This window comes from Carica papaya, chromosome 1, assembly GCF_054855325.1.
Source record: "Carica papaya isolate Zhongbai chromosome 1, ASM5485532v1, whole genome shotgun sequence".
NCBI classification, from domain to species: Eukaryota; Viridiplantae; Streptophyta; class Magnoliopsida; order Brassicales; family Caricaceae; genus Carica; species Carica papaya.
This window is the reverse complement of record NC_142309.1, coordinates 29,633,591-29,655,254: the sequence shown is the minus strand read 5'-3', so window position 1 is coordinate 29,655,254 and position 21,664 is coordinate 29,633,591. Positions and strand designations below refer to the sequence as shown.

The 21,664-nt window shown below is 37.4% G+C and overlaps 6 protein-coding genes across 8 annotated transcripts; 3 read left to right on the top strand and 3 right to left on the bottom strand.

Moving 5' to 3' along the window:
• Positions 1-2,340: 2,340 nt before the first annotated feature.
• On the top strand, positions 2,341-6,505 carry LOC110818134 (Leucine-rich receptor-like protein kinase family protein). The gene is made up of 2 exons (XM_022046895.2): positions 2,341-5,729; positions 5,973-6,505. Exons 1-2 carry the CDS (start codon positions 2,840-2,842, stop codon positions 6,353-6,355), a joined length of 3,273 nt encoding a protein of 1,090 aa, XP_021902587.1. The 5' UTR covers positions 2,341-2,839; the 3' UTR covers positions 6,356-6,505.
• A 164-nt stretch (positions 6,506-6,669) lies between these two features.
• Positions 6,670-10,671, bottom strand: LOC110818135 (embryogenesis-like protein). 2 transcript variants are annotated; one of them, XM_022046897.2, is made up of 2 exons: positions 9,913-10,671; positions 6,670-7,006 (listed from the first exon to the last, which is right to left on the bottom strand). In XM_022046897.2, the coding sequence occupies exon 1, from the start codon at positions 10,463-10,465 to the stop codon at positions 9,917-9,919; it is 549 nt and encodes a 182-aa protein (XP_021902589.1). In that variant the 5' UTR covers positions 10,466-10,671; the 3' UTR covers positions 6,670-7,006; positions 9,913-9,916. The 2 variants fall into 2 exon arrangements, with proteins under 2 accessions (XP_021902589.1, XP_021902588.1); XM_022046896.2 differs by lacking the exon at positions 6,670-7,006 and adding an exon at positions 9,658-9,803.
• A 387-nt stretch (positions 10,672-11,058) lies between these two features.
• LOC148270533 (nucleolar protein) lies at positions 11,059-11,469 on the top strand. The gene has a single exon (XM_088221456.1). The coding sequence runs from the start codon at positions 11,059-11,061 to the stop codon at positions 11,467-11,469; it is 411 nt and encodes a 136-aa protein (XP_088077582.1).
• A 107-nt stretch (positions 11,470-11,576) lies between these two features.
• On the bottom strand, positions 11,577-16,270 carry RH39. The gene is made up of 9 exons (XM_088210120.1): positions 15,678-16,270; positions 15,119-15,214; positions 14,845-15,033; positions 14,522-14,662; positions 13,980-14,120; positions 13,128-13,270; positions 12,884-13,013; positions 12,739-12,787; positions 11,577-12,322 (listed from the first exon to the last, which is right to left on the bottom strand). Exons 1-9 carry the CDS (start codon positions 16,206-16,208, stop codon positions 11,850-11,852), a joined length of 1,893 nt encoding a protein of 630 aa, XP_088066246.1. The 5' UTR covers positions 16,209-16,270; the 3' UTR covers positions 11,577-11,849.
• Positions 16,271-16,303: 33 nt separating this feature from the next.
• LOC110818084 (sugar carrier protein C-like) lies at positions 16,304-18,673 on the top strand. The gene is made up of 2 exons (XM_088210136.1): positions 16,304-16,901; positions 16,989-18,673. Exons 1-2 carry the CDS (start codon positions 16,760-16,762, stop codon positions 18,413-18,415), a joined length of 1,569 nt encoding a protein of 522 aa, XP_088066262.1. The 5' UTR covers positions 16,304-16,759; the 3' UTR covers positions 18,416-18,673.
• LOC110818028 (DEAD-box ATP-dependent RNA helicase 39-like) lies at positions 18,673-21,574 on the bottom strand. Of its 2 annotated transcripts, XM_022046765.2 has the most exons (5): positions 20,985-21,574; positions 20,224-20,313; positions 19,645-19,833; positions 19,371-19,493; positions 18,673-18,993 (listed from the first exon to the last, which is right to left on the bottom strand). In XM_022046765.2, exons 1-5 carry the CDS (start codon positions 21,516-21,518, stop codon positions 18,808-18,810), a joined length of 1,122 nt encoding a protein of 373 aa, XP_021902457.1. In that variant the 5' UTR covers positions 21,519-21,574; the 3' UTR covers positions 18,673-18,807. The 2 variants fall into 2 exon arrangements, with proteins under 2 accessions (XP_021902457.1, XP_021902458.1); XM_022046766.2 differs by lacking the exon at positions 19,645-19,833.
• Positions 21,575-21,664: the final 90 nt, after the last annotated feature.

Sequence of the window (21,664 nt, the reverse complement as noted above, 5' to 3'; positions counted from 1 at the left end):
GAAAAGAATGATTTAGTGTCATATATATATATATATATATATATATATAGATTCCATTGTTAGCTTCAAAAGAATTTCAGTTGTTGTGACATAAAAGCAGGATTCCTGTTATGATGTCTTTTAATTTCCTTCATAATTATTGTCAACTGCAACATTTTCCTGTTTCTTATTTTTCTTTTTCTTTTTTAATTAGTTAATTAATTAATTTAATTTAATTTTTGTATTAGTGTCACTAATTATTGTTAATGTATGGAGATACATAAAGTCCAAGAGATTAAGGTGGCACCCTAATCAAATAGGTTTGGGGCTCCATGAAACTACTGATGACATAAAGAACCTAAGGAAGGTGTATAAAGAGCCACCCTATTATTTTAATACTAATTACAGTATATATGAATATTTATATTCATATATACTTATAATTTCATTTACAAGAATAAACTCATGTACAGATCACTATGTTACAATCGTATATGGCTTATATATCTCTATATATATGGTATAATGGTTGAAATTAGGTTGTTCACCCAACAAGCAATTACAGGTAATGCTATCTTGTGCTGAAAGATATATATATATATATATATATCTATATATATTGAGATATAATTTTAATCTTTTTTTTTTTTTTAAACCAGAAACTTGATTAAAAAGAAACCCATGTTCCCTATAGTTATATCTATAGCCTTTCTATAAGAAAAAAAAATTATATATATGTATATATATATATATATATAACTTTTGAGTTATAGTACTTAGAATCTAACCCACCTATATACTTGTGTCAAATATTTTAATTTCTCTAAAATTTAAATATAATGTTTTTAATTTAATAATAATATTATTATTTAAAATAATCAAATTCAAGTGGTCAAAGCATTTTATTATCAATAAAAAAATTAAATTAATTGTTTAAAAAACTAAATATAATAAAAAGTAATTAATTATAATTAGAAAAGTTAATAACATTATTATCACTAATAAACAATTAAAATTTATAATTATATAATTAATACGATGATGATGATGATAATAATATGATCATGTAGCGGCGCTGGTTCATTTAACGTAATACTTTTAATCTTTATAATATGAGTCTTCACCCTTTCATGGGGAAACTCCATAATTCATGCATAGCATATAATATTTATATTTATATATATATATATATATATGTATATGTATGCGTCATTGCTTATAAGTATTGCAAATTAATTATGATAATCCAAATGTTTAATTCAACATCTTAAACAAATTAATGTCACAAATGTCATGTAAAACTTAGCTTAGAAGTCACTACTCTCTAAAATTGATGTCAAAAAGGATCTCCCATTGGGACCTACATGCACACATATATATACATATACTTCATACATAGACACACACACACACACATACATACATATATCTATATATATGTATATATAGCTTTTGTCAAGCATCATGTAGAATCCCACCATAAAACATGTAACATTGACTTTCGGAAAATAAAAAATAAAAACAAAAACAACTAACTTCACACCCAAATTTACTATTACTATTATTTTTACACTACACTATTTAGGGTTTATGTACATACATATGTACATATGTATATACATATAAAGTTAGATATGATGAGAAAATCAAGTTTTAGATATATATATATATATATATTTAACTAAAACCCTAATAAAACCCTAATTGGGAGGTGTGCTAAAATTAAGATTTACATATTGATCTCATGTGACCTTCTCTACATAATCTATCTTTTGCTCCAGTCCCAAAACCAACCCACCACCTCTTTCTCGGTAACCAAAATCACCTTAACCTCACCCAATTCAATTTTTACTTTTTACTTTTTTAATTGGTTTGTGAAATGACACTTTTAACCTTACATCTCTAATGTCGAAAGGGTTTACTTACACCCATTCCCATATAATTTTAACCATAAAAGACATTTTTCTGAAATTGGTTTTTTATCTCTCTAAAATTTACCCTTTTAGTATTTAATATTTTTGAGCCTTTCACAATCTCCTAAGCTGCCTCAACTTCCATTGTCATCAAAGTTATCTATTCCCCATACACCACACAATTACCAAACTACCCTTTTGTAACACTCACTGTTGGATTATATGGAAACTGTGATTGCTAACGCCTAGTATTTTGCCACGTCAGCAGGGTGGGACCCACATATGTGGCTCCAGGTGGTGTGGAAATGGTCAACAGTATCCTTTCCAAATTAAAACATGTCAGCTACATTGGTTACTGGCTGGATTGATTTTTAAGGTTAAACCGAGCTAAAATGGATTCTTACAAAAACAAAACAAACCATAAAATAATTTCCATGGCAACTCCTGCATAAAATGGCTCTGGACTCTCCAAAGAACAGATGGGAAACACAGAGTTTCGCCATTAAAACTGCTTAAAAGCTCAGCCGCCACCGCCACCGGCAAGCAGTCTTTTTGTGGCCGTTGAAGAAGCACCAAGGTTTGCGTTTACATGGCTGCTGCTCAGGGAATATGCACTGACTAAGTTTGTGAGGTTATGGCTTCACCGTTAGTTTGACTGTTTATTCAACAGGATCTTGATGATCTTCTCTAGAGATTTATGGCATTTAAATTCTAAACCTTTTTGGCTTTGGTTCACATGCATCAATGGCGGTTCAAGGCTTTTAGTGCGTGAAATGTAAGTAAGCTGTAGGTAAAGAAAGCTTCTTGTGTCACATGCATGTTGTCTCCTAGAGTGGACTTTCAGTACTGTAGACGCCATTACCACCACCAACTTGGCCTAGACCGTCACTAGACCAAGGAATCTCTTCTATTCTCTCAATCAATTTGAGCTATTTTACAGGTCTCAAATGGAGAAAACCAGTACTATCCATTTCGTAAATAGGAAATTTCATCTTTCCTTCTTGTTGTTCCTTGTGTTTTTTGGCCTAATCATGAAGAATGCAGTACTGTTTGTCTCCTCTCTTTCTCCTGATGGACAGGCTCTTTTGTCTCTTCTCTCTGCAGCTGACCCATCTGCAAAATCATCCTCGTCAGTACTCTCCTCATGGAACCCATCAAGCCCAAACCCTTGTTCCTGGCAAGGCATTACATGCTCTTCACAAAGCAGAGTAATCTCCCTCTCTCTTCCCAACACATTTCTCAATCTTTCCTCTTTACCCTTACAAGTCTCCTCTCTTTCTTCTCTGCAACTCCTTAATCTTTCTTCCACCAATATCTCTGGCACAATACCTCCTTCATACGGCCAACTTACTCACCTCAGGCTTTTAGACCTCTCCTCTAACTCTCTCTCAGGTCCCATCCCTCCAGAGCTTGGCCAGCTCTCTTCACTCCAGTTCCTCTTTCTAAATTCAAATAGGTTGTCTGGTAAAATCCCTCAGCAACTTGTTAACCTTACCTCTCTGCAAGTCCTTTGCCTACAAGACAATCTTCTCAATGGTTCAATACCTTCTCAGCTGGGTTCTTTGATATCTCTTCAACAGTTTAGAGTTGGGGGAAATCCTTTTCTAACGGGAGAAATCCCTCCACAACTAGGACTTCTCACCAATCTGACCACTTTTGGGGCAGCAGCCACCAGCCTCTCTGGTGCCATACCACCTACGTTTGGGAACTTGGTAAATCTCCAAACACTGTCTCTTTACGATACTGACATATCTGGGTCAATACCGCCTGAACTTGGGCATTTGTCAGAGTTGAGGAACGTGTATCTGCACATGAACAAGCTCACTGGTTCAATGCCTTCTGAATTGGGCAAGCTGCAAAAGCTCACGAGCTTGCTTCTATGGGGCAACGCATTGTCTGGACCAATACCAGCTGAAATCTCTAATTGTTCTTCCCTTGTTGTGTTTGACGCCTCTGCTAATGATCTTTCTGGTGAGATACCTGGTGATCTGGGGAATCTTCTCGTTCTCGAGCAGCTTCATCTTTCAGACAATTCACTAACCGGGTCAATTCCATGGCAGTTGAGCAACTGCTCAAGTTTGACAACTCTTCAGCTCGACAAGAATCAATTATCTGGCACGATTCCATGGCAGGTTGGGAACTTAAAATACCTGCAGAGTTTCTTCTTATGGGGCAACTTAGTTTCCGGGACAATACCATCCTCTTTTGGCAACTGCACAGAACTATATGCGCTTGACCTTTCAAGGAACAAGCTTACAGGTTCAATCCCAGAAGAAATCTTCAGTTTATCCAAGCTAAGCAAACTTCTTCTTCTTGGGAATTCATTTTCAGGCGGGTTGCCGAGAAGTGTAGCTAAATGTCAGTCATTAGTGAGATTAAGGCTGGGAGAGAACCAACTTTCTGGGCAAATACCAAAGGAGATAGGCCAATTGCAGAACCTAGTCTTCCTAGACTTGTACATGAATCATTTCTCTGGTGCTCTTCCATCTGAGATTGCTAACATTACAGTTCTTGAGTTATTGGACGTACACAACAACTACATTACTGGAGAAATACCCTCTCAGTTAGGGGAGCTTGTGAATTTGGAGCAGCTTGATCTCAGCCGAAACAGCTTCACTGGCGAAATCCCTTGGAGTTTTGGTAACTTCAGTTACTTGAACAAGCTCATACTTAACAACAATCTGCTAACTGGTTCAATCCCGAAATCAATTCGAAACTTGCAGAAGTTAACTCTGCTTGATTTGAGTTTTAACAGCCTCACTGGTCCAATCCCACCTGAGATTGGCTATGTGACAAGCTTGACAATCAGTTTGGACTTGAGTTCCAATATGCTTACAGGAGAAATCCCAGAGACCATGTCTCGTTTGACACAGTTGCAGTCTATTGATCTTTCTCATAACATGTTATATGGGAAAATCAAAGTTCTGGGTTCCCTTGCTAGTCTAACTTCTCTTAATATATCATATAACAATTTCTCAGGTCCAATCCCGGTAACACCTTTCTTTAGAACCGTTTCCTCTAATTCTTTTCTTCAGAACCCTAAGCTTTGTCAATCCGTTGATGGGAATACTTGTTCTTCCCATCTTACCAGAAAGAATGGACTAAAATCTGCCAAGACTATAGCATTAGTTTCTATCATTCTGGCTTCAGTGACTGCAGCAGTTCTAGCTTCATGGCTTGTAATTTTGCGAAACCATAGGTATATAGTGGAAAAATCTTCAGGAACATCTTCATCTTTGCCGGGTGCTGAAGATTTCTCCTATCCGTGGACTTTCATTCCATTTCAAAAGGTCAACTTCACCATTGACAACATCTTGGAATGTCTGAAAGATGAGAATGTGATAGGGAAAGGCTGTTCCGGAGTTGTTTACAGGGCAGAAATGTCCAATGGAGAGTTGATAGCAGTTAAAAAGCTCTGGAAAACAAAGAGAGATGAGGAACCGGTTGATTCATTTGCAGCAGAAATTCAAATTCTTGGACATATTCGACATCGGAACATTGTGAAGCTCTTAGGTTATTGTTCCAATAAGAGTGTTAAGCTCCTTTTATACAACTACATTTCAAATGGTAATCTGCAACAGCTGTTGCAAGGAAATAGGAATTTGGATTGGGAAACTAGGTATAAGATTGCAGTAGGATCAGCTCAAGGTCTTGCTTATCTTCACCATGATTGTCTGCCTGCCATTCTTCACAGAGATGTCAAGTGCAATAATATACTCCTCGATTCCAAGTATGAGGCCTATCTTGCAGATTTTGGATTGGCAAAGTTGATGAACTCTCCGACCTATCACCATGCCATTTCAAGAGTAGCTGGGTCTTGCGGTTACATTGCCCCAGGCAAGTATCCTTTTCAGACATAACCTCTTATAAATCTATTTGCGGATGCTTGCTTGGTTTACCTTTCTTGTTAGTTAGGCTTTTTTCTTGGTCACATATATATATATAGATATATGAATACATAATCAAGATTCCCCAGCCATCTAATAGTTTTCTTGTACTATTAATATATTTGAAATTTGAGGTCTGATCTCTGTCTTGAAGTTTTGATTTGAATCTGAAGAACACCTGTTATCATTGCAGAGTACGGATACATGATGAACATAACAGAGAAGAGTGATGTTTACAGTTATGGAGTTGTACTGCTGGAAATACTAAGTGGGCGCAGTGCAGTTGAACCCCAGGTGGGTGACGGACTTCACATAGTTGAGTGGGTGAAGAGGAAGATGGGAAGTTTCGAACCAGCTGTGTCAATACTCGATACAAAGCTTCAAGGATTACCAGATCAAATGGTACAAGAGATGCTTCAGACACTGGGAATTGCAATGTTCTGTGTTAATTCTTCTCCTGCAGAAAGGCCTACAATGAAAGAAGTGGTTGCCTTATTAATGGAGGTGAAGAGTACACCAGAAGAGTGGGGAAAGACCTCTCAACCTCTAATAAAGCAGTCATCAAATCAAAATTGAAACTTGATTTTCTTTTTTGCTGATTTTAGTTTTCTTCAGCTCCTCTTCCTACCAAAGAGCTCTTCCCCCCAGAAAAAATAGTACTACTATGAGAAGTTATAGGAAGCTTCTGTACAGTCTTAGGAACATTAATCTTGTTGATTTGCTACATGCCTGCTTGCCTTATGTTCTACATAATTCTTCTTGGCTTAATCTCTACGAAACTCAACAATATTTGATCGAATTTCGATTTAGATTGAATCTTAATCAAATTTCTTCAGCCGAAGTTTGATTTAGATTGAATCTGAATTGAATTTAAGCAGATTGCAAACACATTTGATTGATTGCTGAGACATATTTCTAACAGTGTTTTGAGTAAAGACCAGAATTTGTTAACTTTTGGCTTAATGCATATACACATGTATATACATGTATGTGCATACATATCCACATGAAAAAAGACCAATTAGGATCATCAGATAATGCATGGCCCAAAGTTAAGCCATAATGGAAAGGAAAGGAGGACAAAAGGAACTCTTCCATGAAATATATTACAATATAAAGACAGACAAGCATGAGCAGACCCATGCTTCCCTCTTCTCCACGACTTAAGAGAAAGGACATTGTCCCCCTGTCTCAGTAGTCTACCTTCTCCTGCTCCATGCTCCATTTCTGTAACACTTAGGTGATATTAGTCAAAAAGAAATAATCAGCAACTCATAAATGCTAACAGGAACCATCATCCCCATGTTCTTATCTTCTCCAATCAATAACAACAACAATAATATTACTACTATTATTAGGACAAATCACAATTTCATTTTTTCCAATTTGGCTTTATCACACTTCAAACTTTTAAGATTTTGTTGCATAAGTATATAAAATTATTTGTTTTATCATCATTATCAACACCCAAATTCAATGTTCTTAAACCTACTCTGCATAAAATGCATAACAAAGAAAGCATATAAAACTCCTGATTAGTACATTCAGCTTTCTTTTTATGTTGAATTATTTCTGGGATTGTCAGTCTCAGATTCAATGTTCATTCAAAAAATAGCTAACAACAATCTTGAACCTCATATTCCTCGCCAGTAGTGTTTTCCGAAAATGTTTCCTGGGTTTGTTTCTATTCTCAAATTAGCTGCCTTCATGTCTGAATCTGGACTGATTTGAAACCTAATACATTCTCAAACAGCAATGACCAAGATATTAAGTTCACAAGTACAAAACAGAGCAAAGGAGAATTAAAAACTCGGGAAATACAAGTCAAGACTTACCTCAGTTTGCATCAGAAGAAGCCATGCCATGTTCCCTTCATGTTCTTGCTTTGCCATGCAGCTTAATTTATTTGCTCGTGATCTCAACATCATGTTTTTCCATTTTGTTTGTTTATAAGAATCAAAAGCTCTCTCTCCGAAAATCATTTGAGATATTGTGATAGGTCCACATGACTTCGAATATCGGAAAACACCATGTTGCAGTACCTTATTGCAGCACCACATGTGAAACAAACCAACATTCATTGATGGCAAACACTGCTCACATCCCCCTTCAACTTCTCTTTCCCTTCTACTTACATAGCAGCCGACTTGTTTCTTGTCTCTTTGTTTTTTTCTTCTTACATAATTCATATATAAAGATACTCTTGTTATACATTTACACATGTAAAATACCCGGCATTGTCTGATATGAAGTTACTGGATACATACATTGTTTACGCAGAAAGTATGATTGTAAGTCCATTTGTGCAGGTTTGCTCACAAAACCGAGGAAGATAATTAGGTTATAGCTAAAAAATTTAGAGGAAATTTCCTTTAGGGAAGTTATATATCCTGGACATTATTAGTTTAAAGTAAATTACAATTTCACTTTCTATAGTTATTTTTTTTTCACTCAATATTTATAGTTGTTTACCAACAACTTAGTATCTATCACTTAATGATAGTTTTTTTAGAGGATATTTATGAATCTCTTTTCTTATAAAATATAGTCGTGAAAATTCAAGTATAAGACAATGATATTAAGAAAAAAAATCAAATGTTGTTAGAAAAGAAGCAAAAGAATTAATACTTTTATGTAAAACAACTAAAAACTAAAATATATATACTAAAATGTGAAATATCTTTATAGGTAATGAATGTGAAGAAATGATAGGCATTTAAATTCAAAGCATAGAGTATCAAAATGTTAGTTTGCACTTGTGGTTATTCATCTAATCTAAAGGACTACAAGTTTGTATCAAATTAAAGAAAAAGATTGTTTTTTTAATTAAACAAGATCAGTAGCTTCTATTGTTAACCCAGGCAAGTCGTCTTACAGTTGGCCAGCCTGAACAGTGAGAAGCTTCAAAAGCACTCAATCCCAGGTACAAACTAAGATTTGTATGCTCCTAGTCAATAGTTCCCTAAATTAATAAGAACAATAATAATTATAATAATAGAAACAAATACACCGATGATTCAACGGTGATTCAATTTTACGTTTTTGTAACCAAAGAAGGTCTTTATAGAAAAAGAACCTAAACCAAAAGTTCACTCAAACAAATATCCTTTTTTTTAAGATAAAAGTAAGACAACATATTAAAGAGACGCCAAGGGGACGAACCGGTGTACTAAAAGAATTTACAGGTCCGTAAAAATATTAACAATATAACCCAGATCATCAAAAGAGACAAGGTTATGACCAAAAACAATGGAACCAAAAAAGTGCAACCACTTGTCCTTGATAGAAGTAATGTAGTTTCAAAAAGGCACCAAACAAATATCCTGCCAACCACAAAACTTATTGTTGCAAAAAGACTCTAAACGCTTCAGGATTGGAATCTATGTATATTCAGAAAGGAACAAGCCATGCCCATGAGAGACAGAATTGTTCAGCTAGAATGTTTCAACTAGGACGTTGATTATCCGATAACTTTCTGGTGAGAATCAATATAACATAAGGCTATTTACGAAATTGAAGTGACAAATACTATAATGCAACAGGAACTAGAGTCCGTTTAATCTGTTTTGTCTCATTTTGGAGAAGGATGAAAAGCTAGTGATCTGATGAAAGAGTATCGATGAAGGTAAAGAGATAAAGAAATAGTCTTGATGCTATAAACAAGTAATGAAAAGTATAAGCAGTCAAAATCAGATTATCAAGAAACTGAAACTTCAAGTTATAATAGTTAACTCTAACGTTTCATTTGAATACCTGTGGAAGACCATCTGGATGAAATTTCATATGAACGCATTTTGTAAGATCTTTTAATAAGATTCTCATCTCTTTCAATTAAAAGTAAAGATAAATTTCCAAATAAACTCCATGAACATTCAGGATTTGCTCCAAACATAAGCTAATCATAGATAAACCATCAAAGATTTCAAGGAACATTTTTACAGTGACGATCTCCTCCGTTAAGCAACACTGTTATCATTGTTTACTGAATGCAAATAACAATCGGTTGAAGTTTATCTCTCCTTCACTATTATCAATGGTTGATTACAGGAAACAAACTCTTAATCATTAGTGAGAAAAATCAAAACCAAAAAGAAAAACAGTATATGAAAACTTTGATCATAACCTTCACCAACCTCATCAATCATCCAATTGTTGAAGCTCAGCCTTTAGTTGCTCAATCTTGAGTCCCATTGACCGCTGTATCGCTGTCTTTTCGCTCTCTGGTAACTTCCCAAGAAGCCCCTCAAACAACTCCACAACTTCCTTCACTGCAGCTCTGGCACATTCAGCTTCTTCATTGAAATACACAGTCTCTTTCGATTCCATTGCCATTTCTATCTCCTCTCTTGCCTCTACAAACTTGAGGTTGATCATGTCCACTTCCTTGTTCACGTCCAACTCGGCCACCCAGCCACCACAAGACCCAGTGCTGTATTTGACCTTAATTTGGCAGCCAGTGAGGTAGGTTTGCAAGTTTGAGAGAATTAGGTTGGGGACAACTTGGGGATTTGAGATAGGTGTACGGAGAAAACTTGTTTGCGGAGATGGAAACGCCGAATTGGGACCAAGTCGAGCTGGAACCTGCAAAAGCGAGCTTCGTGAAAGACCCGAAGAGGGTTTTGAAGAAGATCGAAAAGAGTATCCCAAGAGCAACTTGCAGAGAGTAATTTGCGAGCGCTGCTGCATTTTCTGTTCAATTCTTCTTTCTTTCGATTCTTTAAAAGCTTTTCACAGAACCGGTTAGCTGATATTGGAACAAAAGCTGGCAAATTGAAGCAGATCAGATATCAGAGTGACAGAGAGTTGGTAGATGAAAACCCTAACAAGGATGAACGGAGGGACAAGCAGCTCAAGCTCCATGGCAGACGCATGCCGCTGCTGCCTAACAGAAAAATGGGCTTTTTCGTAGGCCCATGTAAATTGGGCTTTTTTATTTTTACGGTCCATTTAATTTAATTTTTTTATTGCACTTTTTATTTAGGAAAATATTATTTATACTTAAATCATAAAATTAGTTTTATATTAAAATTGAACTAATTGTTCCAAAATTGAATCAAAATCTTATTTAATTGTTATATTAGTGGAAATAAATTCTAATTTAAACTTGAATTAGATAGAATTAAAGCAGTTGAGTCAAAGATTACCAAAACCACACACCAAAGTCAAAATAATCCCAATCATAACAAATCCTACGAAGTTCAACAAACCCAATTTGCCAAACAGGACGCTATAAAAATCCACCCTTCACTGCCACAAAAAACCCATCAGTATCTTCTTCCATGGCTCGTAGTCAGCTTCTGTTAACGCCAACACCAGTTAGCATTTCTGGGGCCGGCCTAGCTGCAATTATTACTCTTCTTCTCTGTGCCTTTGCCCTGTTCATGTGTGCTTCCCATTCACGAAAATGGCGTCGTTGGGTTGCCTGCTCAAGTTCCTATGGCCATGATCCTGTAATACAACACAATAATGAAGCTATAATGCAGGGTGCAGGAATCCATGGTTACCCACCTGATGATACCAGTGAAGTCTTGTTCAGTGGTGATCAGCAGCGACTACCTGTTTGGCAAAAGAACATACTCATGGGCGGCAAGTGTCAGCTCCCAGATTTTTCTGGTGTAATTCTATATAACTCAGAAGGCAACATTGTCACGCCAGCAAAACCTCCTTGCCCTCGGCTCACCTGGAAGTAATGACAGAGAATATGAAGCTTTTGGAAGCATGATGTTGAGTAGAAACTGTTGTGGTTGCTTCAGTGTTTCAAGTTCCATCTTCAGAAACTATTGGACTAACAAAACCCTTATCTTAACTTGCTTTTGTGTGATGATAGAAATAATACAGTGAGTTTGAATGTACACAAACAAGGAGTAATGAACACCTCTATGAATCTATGATTTGCATGCATTGTCATAGCAAATCAATAGCCATTCCATGCAGGATAATTTCCACAAAGAAAGTTGTGGAAGTGGAAGAACAGTATAAATACCCCTAAAAGTTTTTCATATACAAAACTATCTAAAACGACATTCTAATGCAATTTTGATGAAAAGGAAAAAAAAAAGACTAGAAAAAATCAGGTTTGTCTCAATGACGATGCTCTCCCTCTGAACCCCACAACACTGAGTTTTGAAGCTCTACTGGGTTTTCTGCCATCTGCCTCCTTCCTTCGACCCCAAGTTGCCTTTTTTGAGTTACTGGCAGCAGGGGACTTGGCAGATTTTGACACCTTAACTATTCTCTTGGAAGATTTTGATGGAGCTGATACTTTCACAGATTTCACAACAGAGGACTTTCTTCCTGATGACTTGGAAGGTACAACCTTCTTATGGACAGTAAGAGGTTTCACTATTGCAGTCTTCTTTTTCTCACTTGAGGCTTTTATTAGTTTCACACTCTTCCCCTTCTCTTGCATTATTCGAGCTCTAGCAACATCCCTACGAACATTATCTGCAGTAAGAGATTCCAAGCTCTCGTTCTTCCTTATGGCCTCCTCAATTCGTAAAGCCAACATCTGGTCTTTTTTAGCCACCAAACTTGTCACTTTTCCTGTAAAAGGAACAGGATACTATTAACTACAGGAATTAGAGCCTATGCAGCTTCAGAGACTAGGAAGGTCATGAAAATTTAAACAAGTTCCCGCCCAAAACAAAGACATGGTTTTACATGAATAACTATCATTCAGCCTTGGACCATCTTTTAAAAAAAATCCAACAAAGCACATTTTTTCTTATGGGAGGAGGAAGGACTATGTAACTTCAGGCAATATGGAAACTCATAAGAATGCTTCCAACTAATCTCAAAACATATATGGGAATAGAAACTGATGAAATTAATCTGACATAACAAATTAACACAAACCATGGAACACTTCGGTTATTAATAAATAAATGAGACAATGGTATTTTGCAATTTTAGTCACATGAGAAGAGAAGAAGTGACAGCACTTGGAAATTATAGCATACCTTTTGCACCCATACGAGCAGTCCTTCCAGTGCGATGGAGGTAGTCAATCTGAAATGTGACAGAAATTCGAAAAAGTCAGAGTTACAAAGGAAAGAATGTATTCTAAATAAAACTAAAAAAATAAAAAGCATAAATGGTGCTTACAGAGTTCAGAGGGAAATCAAACATGATAACATGATCTACATCCAAGTCCAGTCCCCTAGCAGCCAGGTCTGTGCAGACCAACGTTGGATAATCTCCATCATCACTCTTAAATTTTTTTAGATTTTCAACCCTGAACAATTACAAGGTAGTTAGGATCTCAGAATAAACATATGTCTGCATTTATGGTATAATTTATGATAAATGCACAGAACACAGGAAGCAAGTATATCTAGCATCACCTCACCTTTGTTCTGCTGGCACCTCACCATGGTAATTGACAGTTGAGATCTGATTCTCAGTAAGGAAGTGATCCACGGCACGACTAGAGTTCAAAGTGTTACAGAAAACCATCACCCTGTTCCCCTTAGCCAAGCTTGGTTCAAGAACCTGCCTTTACATCACCACTTAACCACATAAATTTTCTTGACAGAATGCTCAAATGTTGCAGAGGTAAAACAAATATTAAATGTCATATTTATTCTACACCTCCACTTTTGTAAACAAAACCCAACTGTGACTCCACCTGCTTAGATGTATAGATATATAAAGCTAACTAGGACAAAAATGTGCATCTACAGTCCCAACAGTTGTTTGTTATCTTCTTCCTTCTGTTGCGGAAAGTGCAGTTCTCTTTCAAATTTACAAAATTTGAACATAAAGGAACTAGTCCAACCTCATACTTGTTATCTACAGCACTATAATGCCAAAGTTTAATACCAGTAAGCGTCTCCAGCGAAATACATTCTTACATAACATAAAGTAATAGTCTAAGCCTAAAAACATGTAGCCATCATGGTCAATCAAAGGGCATGTTTCTAATTGCATTAAGAAAAAAACTAAAAACAAAACCATTGCCAGCCACTTATTCTGTCATTTTCCTTCTAACAAAATCAATCCATCACTTTAAACCTTATCGTTCAGACAAAACAAACTGAACATGAAGACATTAAATATCTAGATGGTGCATCGCTGCAACATATCAGAATGCACCTAATAGAGAGTTGATAAACAAAGAAATATCATATTACACATTACAATTGTTTTCTTGCCAATAAGCACCCAATTGAAAATGAATGATAAAGGACGAAGAACAGACCTGTAACAATGCTTCTAGCTTGTTTTCAGAACCTGAAAGTTTGATAAAATCATGGCGAGCTGATGCTATTTTTTTATGGAGGGTTGATGTTCGCAAATGCACTAACCCTTCAAACTCCTCATCAATTAGCTTTTGCACTGCCTGAAAGACCTCAAACAGTAAACATTCCAAATTCTTTCCAGAACACGTCAGGTAGGAGAACATTAATCCAAGAGTTTTGAAGTGCGGCAAGATCACTATTAAAGATTTAAGTTTTCTACTTTTATTCTCAAAACAACAAATAATAAATGCCAAATAAGTTACCATTATCGTGGAGAAATATCTATGAAGAAGGAAATATAATTGTTTATAACAAAGCCTATATATGCCTGGAGAAAAAGAAAATAGGCATATTATAATGGCCAAAAAAGACAAGCCAGTTACCTTTTAAGAGCTGCAGAAAGCAAAAGCAGTATATAGCAGAGCATGGCCATAACCAACAATATAAATTTTCATGTGGCATGCAACCCCTCCCACCCCCCCCCCCCCCAAAGTCAGCATACCTTTGTCATTGTTGCAGTGACCAGAATCGTTTGAAATCCATGGCCGTTTGGTTTTGATGCACGGTGTTTTAGTGGGCCAAGAAATTTTCTGATATCAGGACCAAAGCCACGATCGAACATGGTGTCTGCCTCATCCAACACCTACTAAAGGATTGCCAACATCATGAAGTGAACCAAATTGCATCAACAGACGCCTATAAATGCATACATGACAAACAACCACAATTTACAAGGTTCCTAAGATCAATATAGAATGCACAGTTCCAGGAGAAGGGAATACTTTCTAAAATGTGAATTCAGTTAAAATATGTTAGGATGCTCACCAAGTATTTGATGTCACCATAAACCATGTTTCCATCCTCAATGTGTTGAAGAACTCTGCCAGGTGTCCCAACCACCATATCTATTGGATTATTCAATGAATCCTCCTGGGGCCGCAACCGACCACCACCACTGACCATCGTAGATCTGAATCGCGCATGGTGACTAATAGATTTTGCCACACGAAACACCTAAATATCCATCTATATTGGTTAAGTACATGGTGAAAGTGAAAGATTGAGACATATACAGACTCTAAATTAAGTGAAGAAAAACCTGCTCAGAAAGTTCCCTCGTGGGACAAAGTACAACGGCTCTAGGGCGCCTGGGCTTCGTTAGCATACCTAATAAGGCCTCATCTTGTCTCATCAACTGCAAAATCAAAGAAATAAGATTTAGTTAATGAAAATTCTAATCCCCAAAACATGGAACTAATTCTTTTTAGTTCATTGCAGAAAAGATAAATCTTCCAAGGCTGTGTTGGGAAAAATCCACAATTTCATTATTCTAATTCTACGTAGAATTCAATTTGAAGTAAAATGTTACTATTTTTTACTAAAACTTAAATCCTTCTGCGTGTTTTTACAAATGAATTTCACAAACTTTCTACATTTGTTATGAACATAACCCAAGTATAAACTTAAGCAAAAAGAATAAGGTGCATAATTAACTCCCACGACTCAGAAGAACGAGCAACCATCTCTAGACCTCAAAATGCCATTGACCAACAAATCGAATTACAGGAGAAATCCTAAATACCACTAGAAAAAGTAACTAAATCAATCAACGGAAAAATAATGAAATAAAGAAATGAAAACAAAAAAAAAAAGAGTACCTGAACGAGAGGTAACATGTAAGCAAGAGTCTTGCCGGAACCAGTATGAGAACCCAATACCACACTCTTCCCCTCCAAAACAGCAGGGATCCCAATACACTGTATCTCCGTAGGTATCTCAATATTCATCTCTCTTACAGCCCCCATCACCTCATTACCTAATCCCAACTCCTCAAAACTCCCAGCCAACCTCTTCTTCTTCTTATTCTTATTCTCACTCTCCTCAGCGGCAGCCACCGGTGACTGAAGCAGGGACTTGGCCTGTGGCGTTTTCGCAGAGTCCTTGAGGTGCCTAAGTCTCAGCCTTTCAAGGAGGATCGAGTGCTTCATTTGGTCCGGTTCCAGGATTGCTTCCGGTGTTTCGGTTGTCATAGCTGCCGGCACGGAGCATAGTGGCCTAAACCCTCGCAAAACCCTAGTAGAGGTGGGTTTTGGGAGTCTGAAAAATGGAGAGCAAGGGTGATGTTTGGACAAAGAGGAAAGCGAGAGGAAAAGAATTGTTCTTGATGTTACTCCCATGGCCATTTGCATTTTTCTTTTGTGCAATTTGTCAGTTGAGGTGCAGCTGCAGCAATTTCATGTTGGGGTTTATCTGCGATTTGCAGTCGATGATGCGTTGGGTTATGATAAGTTCACCGGATTGTGACAGGTTTTGGGTCACAGAAGTCCTGATTGGCCCAAATAGTAATAAACATTTCAATTTTCTTTTATTTTAAATAAATACGTTAAATATAATATTATATATTTAATTTTGGTAATTCAGAAAAAATATATATATTTATGTTCGATAAATACTAATTAATTAGAAAAATATATTTTATGCATGCATGAAATATTTCTCCTCAGTCGAACAGGAAAAGAACTGCTCCGAGATCATACTTCTATCAGGATTCCTTTAATTATGCGCCTATATATACACCATACTCCCTCACTTTCTTCTCACTCAACAACTGATTTCTATTCCTCTCTGATCCATCTTAGATCTTCTCACCTCTGCACGTAATATCCCTTCTTAATATTTCGCTCAAAACATCGATACGTTTATACATATATATATATTATACATAATACAGTAGACAGCTATGGGTGGTGGCTTTGTTGTTGCTGGTGGCGGAGACGATGATTCAAAAAAGTACCCAGGAAACCTCACTGCCTATGTCGTAAGTACCTGCATAGTTGCCGCCATGGGTGGATTGACTTTCGGCTATGACATCGGTATATCTGGTAAGCTTCCGTCTAATTCTTCATTCTTCTTTTTAAATTCTTAATCTATGTACACAGAGTAAGTTAATACATAACGCTTAATTTCAGGTGGGGTGACGTCGATGCCTCAGTTTCTGCAAAAATTTTTCCCAGCTGTTTACAGGAAGGAGGAGTTGGATACTTCCACCAACCAGTACTGCAAGTTCGACGACACCAACCTCACACTCTTCACTTCTTCTCTCTATCTGGCTGCACTCGTCACTTCCTTTTTCGCTTCATGGATCACCAGGAAGTGCGGAAGAAAGGTTTCCATGCTCCTCGGCGGTTTAGTTTTTCTCGCCGGAGCTGCCATCAACGCAGGTTCCAGAAACCTGGCCATGCTCATCATCGGCCGTCTTCTCTTGGGTTGCGGTGTTGGTTTCTCCATTCAATCCGTCCCAGTCTATGTTTCCGAGATGGCTCCTTACAAGCACCGAGGTCGTCTCAACATTGTCTTTCAGTTGTCAATCACCATCGGCATTCTTGCTGCCAACATCATCAACTACTTCACTGCAAAAATTGCCGGCGATTTGGGATGGCGTCTGAGCTTGGGGTGTGCCGCAGTCCCAGCGCTCTTCGTATTTCTCTCTGCTCTGTTTCTCCCCAATACTCCCAACTCCATGCTCGAGAAAGGCCAAAGAGAGGAGGCTCGTGGCATGCTAAGACGCATTCGAGGCGTTAGCGACGAGGAAGTTGAGGCAGAGTTCAGAGACTTGGTGGCTGCGAGTGAGGCTGCAAAGGCCGTGGAACATCCATGGAGGAAATTGAGAGAGAGGCGTCATCGTCCTCAGTTGATCATGGCTATCTTTATTCCTCTGTTTCAACAAATAACTGGTATCAACGTCGTCATGTTTTATGCTCCTGTGCTTTTCAAAACTTTAGGATTTGGAGGAAGTGCTTCTCTTCTCTCCTCTGTCATTACTGGCCTGGTTAATGTTTTCGCAACCAGTATATCTATCTATGGAACTGATAAGTGGGGAAGGAGATTTCTATTCCTTCAGGGTGGAGTACAGATGTTTGTATGCCAGGTTCTTGTAGCAGCACTTATATGGTGGAAATTTGGAGTGACCGGGGAGACGACTCAACTAGCCACGTGGTACGCGGTTCTGGTAGTAGTGTTCATATGTCTGTTTGTGGCTGCATTTGCATGGTCGTGGGGACCTCTGGGATGGTTGGTACCGAGCGAGATGTCGCCTCTGGGAATTCGATCGGCGACGCAGAGCATAACAGTGTCCGTCAACATGTTGTTTACTTTCTTGATCGCTCAACTCTTCCTCAGCTTGCTCTGCAGATTGAAGTTCGGGCTCTTCCTCATGTTCGCTTTCTTCGTTGCCATCATGACCACCTTCATCTTCTTTTTGCTGCCGGAGACCAAGGGCGTCCCCATTGAAAACATGTCAACTGTCTGGAGCCAACACTGGTTCTGGAAGAGATTCATGCCTGAAGATGACCAACAAAATAATGGCAAAACACCAAAGTCTCTAGAGTTAGTTTAGTCTAGTATCTAGTATTTTCTTCGCTGTATTTTTTTTTTATTTATGCATTTTCTGTCATTTTTTTTTTACTTTTATTGTTCATTGAATAATTTGGAATTAGGGTTAGTTCCAATTTTCTTTCTTTGCTGTTATCGGTGAAATCTTAAGCATTCGTTTACGAGTTAATGTATTTGTTTTTGAGGAAACAAAGATTGTTAACATAATCATTGATGAAGCTTACGAAAATGTTCTTAGAGCACACAACAGTTCATCTAATATAAGATCTAAAAAATTTTACTATGCTTTAAATAGATGATAATTCACTAAATGAAGATATAAAATTGTTAGAAACATGTCGCAGAAATTTTAATTTCATTGGAAGAAAATCTCATTAATTTTGGGAAGATATAACATCAAGATCCTAATTCATCTGCATACAGAGAGTCCATAGCTTCAGCCACCTTCTTGTTCAGAGAATCCTGAGACTCAAGGAGATCAAATGCCTCTTTTTGATCCACCTCCAGCAATATTGCACTCACTTTTCCGGCATGATTGTGCTCCAGACGCTCCATGACAGGGGATACTTCTTTTCTCAGAATCTGCAGATTGTCAATATCAGCAGTATACTTCAAGAACCTGCCTAGTTACAGATAAACAAGCATGAATACGTACTAACCTAATTTTTGTACCAAGCAAAAGCAAAAAGCCCAGATAATAATCATGGAGTTAATTTAATTTTTATTTTCTAAATTTATATACATTTTTTAATACTAAAATATGTATAATTGTTGACAATGAAAAGAAAATTTGAAAATTCTGTTGAAAATATAGCTTGGGAATAAGTTCTTGTTCTTTCAAACTCACAATATATTTTCAATATCATTTTTCAAATATTGTTTTAATTTTCAGTAAGTATGCATATGACCGCAAATGGATAAACAGGGCCCCAAAAACTCTGCTAACTCCAGGTTTGTACCTCAGCCGTGGTGGAAGTAACTAGCACAGTTTGCAGTCTTCCATGATCCCTTAATGAGTTTAAAATCTTTCTAGTTTCACGATGAAACCCATGGCTTAACATTGCATCAGCCTCATCCAGTACCTATTCAAACAATTTTGCAGCTATTAGAAGCATATAAGAGTCTTAAAGAAGGATACACCAGGATGTACAATTCACCAGAAAACTTTTGACCCCATACTTTCTCAAGCCAAGAGAGTATGGAGAAATTCAAAGCACATAGGACAGCACTAACCAAGTACTTTATGTCATCACAGACCACATTGCCTTCCTCTATGTGTTGTAGAATCTCACTAGGTGTACCAATTAGCATTCCGATTGGGGCATTCAACAGATACTCGGGATCCTTTGACTTGTCATTATCGTTTTTCTTTGTAGATTTTAGTTTCGCATAATCACTGATAAACTTCGCCACACGGAAACCCTGCAAAGTGCCACCCGTAATTGATTCTCACATTTTATTTACATTGTTTCTTGTTAAGTAGCCTTTTTATTAAATTCTCATTCAATTCCTAAGTAATTTCTACTTCTAATTCCCATAACAATCTTAATATGGCAGTTAATATACACTTAGTTCTGTTTAAATTATCACCACCCACTGACCCATATATTGAATTTCTTGATGGTAGAAACACTCCCAACTTACAGAATTCAAGATTGGGTGGTAGTAACTTAAATACAACACACTATATTCCAAATATGCATATTAAGACTGGTATGAATATTAGACAAAAAAAATTGATTAGGAACCTAATGGGCAACAAAACCAAACACAATCTAGTAGATATTCAAACAACACGGAGGGTAAACCGACCTCATCAGATAGCTCTTCCGTGGTGCACAACACAATTGCTCGAGGATGCTTGGGCCTCATGCTAACTATTGCCTCATCTTGTCTAAGTAGCTGCATGATAGTTAACATGTCAAGATGATCATAAAGTAATCCTCTCTGTTCATCTCTCTCCCCACTTGTAAACATGATGTTTATTCTATTGGTGCGAATATTCTAAGCAAAATCAGTACCATCCCTGGCCTCTGTCTTTTTTTTTTCAAAGTCTCGGCTTAAAATGGATTGCTCCAAGCATATAGAAAAGAATCTCATGTTTACACCATTAGAAATCACCACCCAATTATGCAAATTTCATAATGTAGAAAAAGCAAACATGAAGTCAAAAGTTCCTTAGTGTCTGGGATTACTGGCATGTTGCTTAGCAACAACTTATCTGAATTTACATAATCAACTTATCATCTGCCAGTAAACAACTTTTTAAAACTGAAAAATTCACGCTCTCCGTCCATTAAAATTTTCTAAATACATAGCCTTTAGCAGAATAATTCATCAATCCCAAACACCTAAGACAGCTCCTGATCCTTATCATAGATATATTGATTGAAAATTTGCCTCAAAACTATGATAAGAACCTAATAAATTCGTTTCAAAATCAGGAAGCAACAAGAAGGAGAATCCCAAAATCGAATTTGGGTCACAGGAAACTGATACAAATCAAGAGAACCAATAAACGGAATCAATGGAAAGCAAAATTCCATAAGCAGAAACAAGAAAACTGAAGTTACCTGAAGGAGTGGCAGCAAATAAGCCAGAGTCTTGCCAGACCCAGATTCAGAACTCAATACAACACTCTTTCCATCCAAAACAGCAGGGATCCCAACACACTGAATCTCACTCGGAACCCAAATACCCATTTCCTTTAAACCATCGATTATCTCCTCTCTCAACCCCAGTTCTTGGAAACTGGAAACCACCTTTGCAGGTCTACAGTTCTCACTCTCCAAAACAACATCACTGCATCCCCCAGCTTTCTCAAAACCTGTAGAACTAGGCGTCGATACCGGTGTCCGCCGTTTGCTTTGCGGGTCAGCATTTACAGTGCCCTTAAGTTTCCTGAGCTTGAATTGCTCGAGAATTAGAGAGTCCCTTTTGTTGGGAGTTGGTGGGGTTTCTGGGTCTTTAATTCCAGGCCTGGCGGCGGAAGAGAAAGGTGCAGTAAGAGACGGCAAAAGCTTGGTGGGTTTCGAGAGTTTCGAAGTGGAAAGGAGCTTTGAGGTGAGAGAGAGAGTAGTGAAAAGTGGTTTACTGATTCCTTTCATGCCTTATTTGCTGGTTCGACTATGGCGCTCAGATGAGTCAATTTGGTTGCCGCCCGTCTCGTCGTCGTTCTTCTTTCCTCCATCTTCTTCTCGAACAGGGTGAACGGCGTCGTTTAGTAGTTGAGTCGGCTTGGTTTAGTTACATT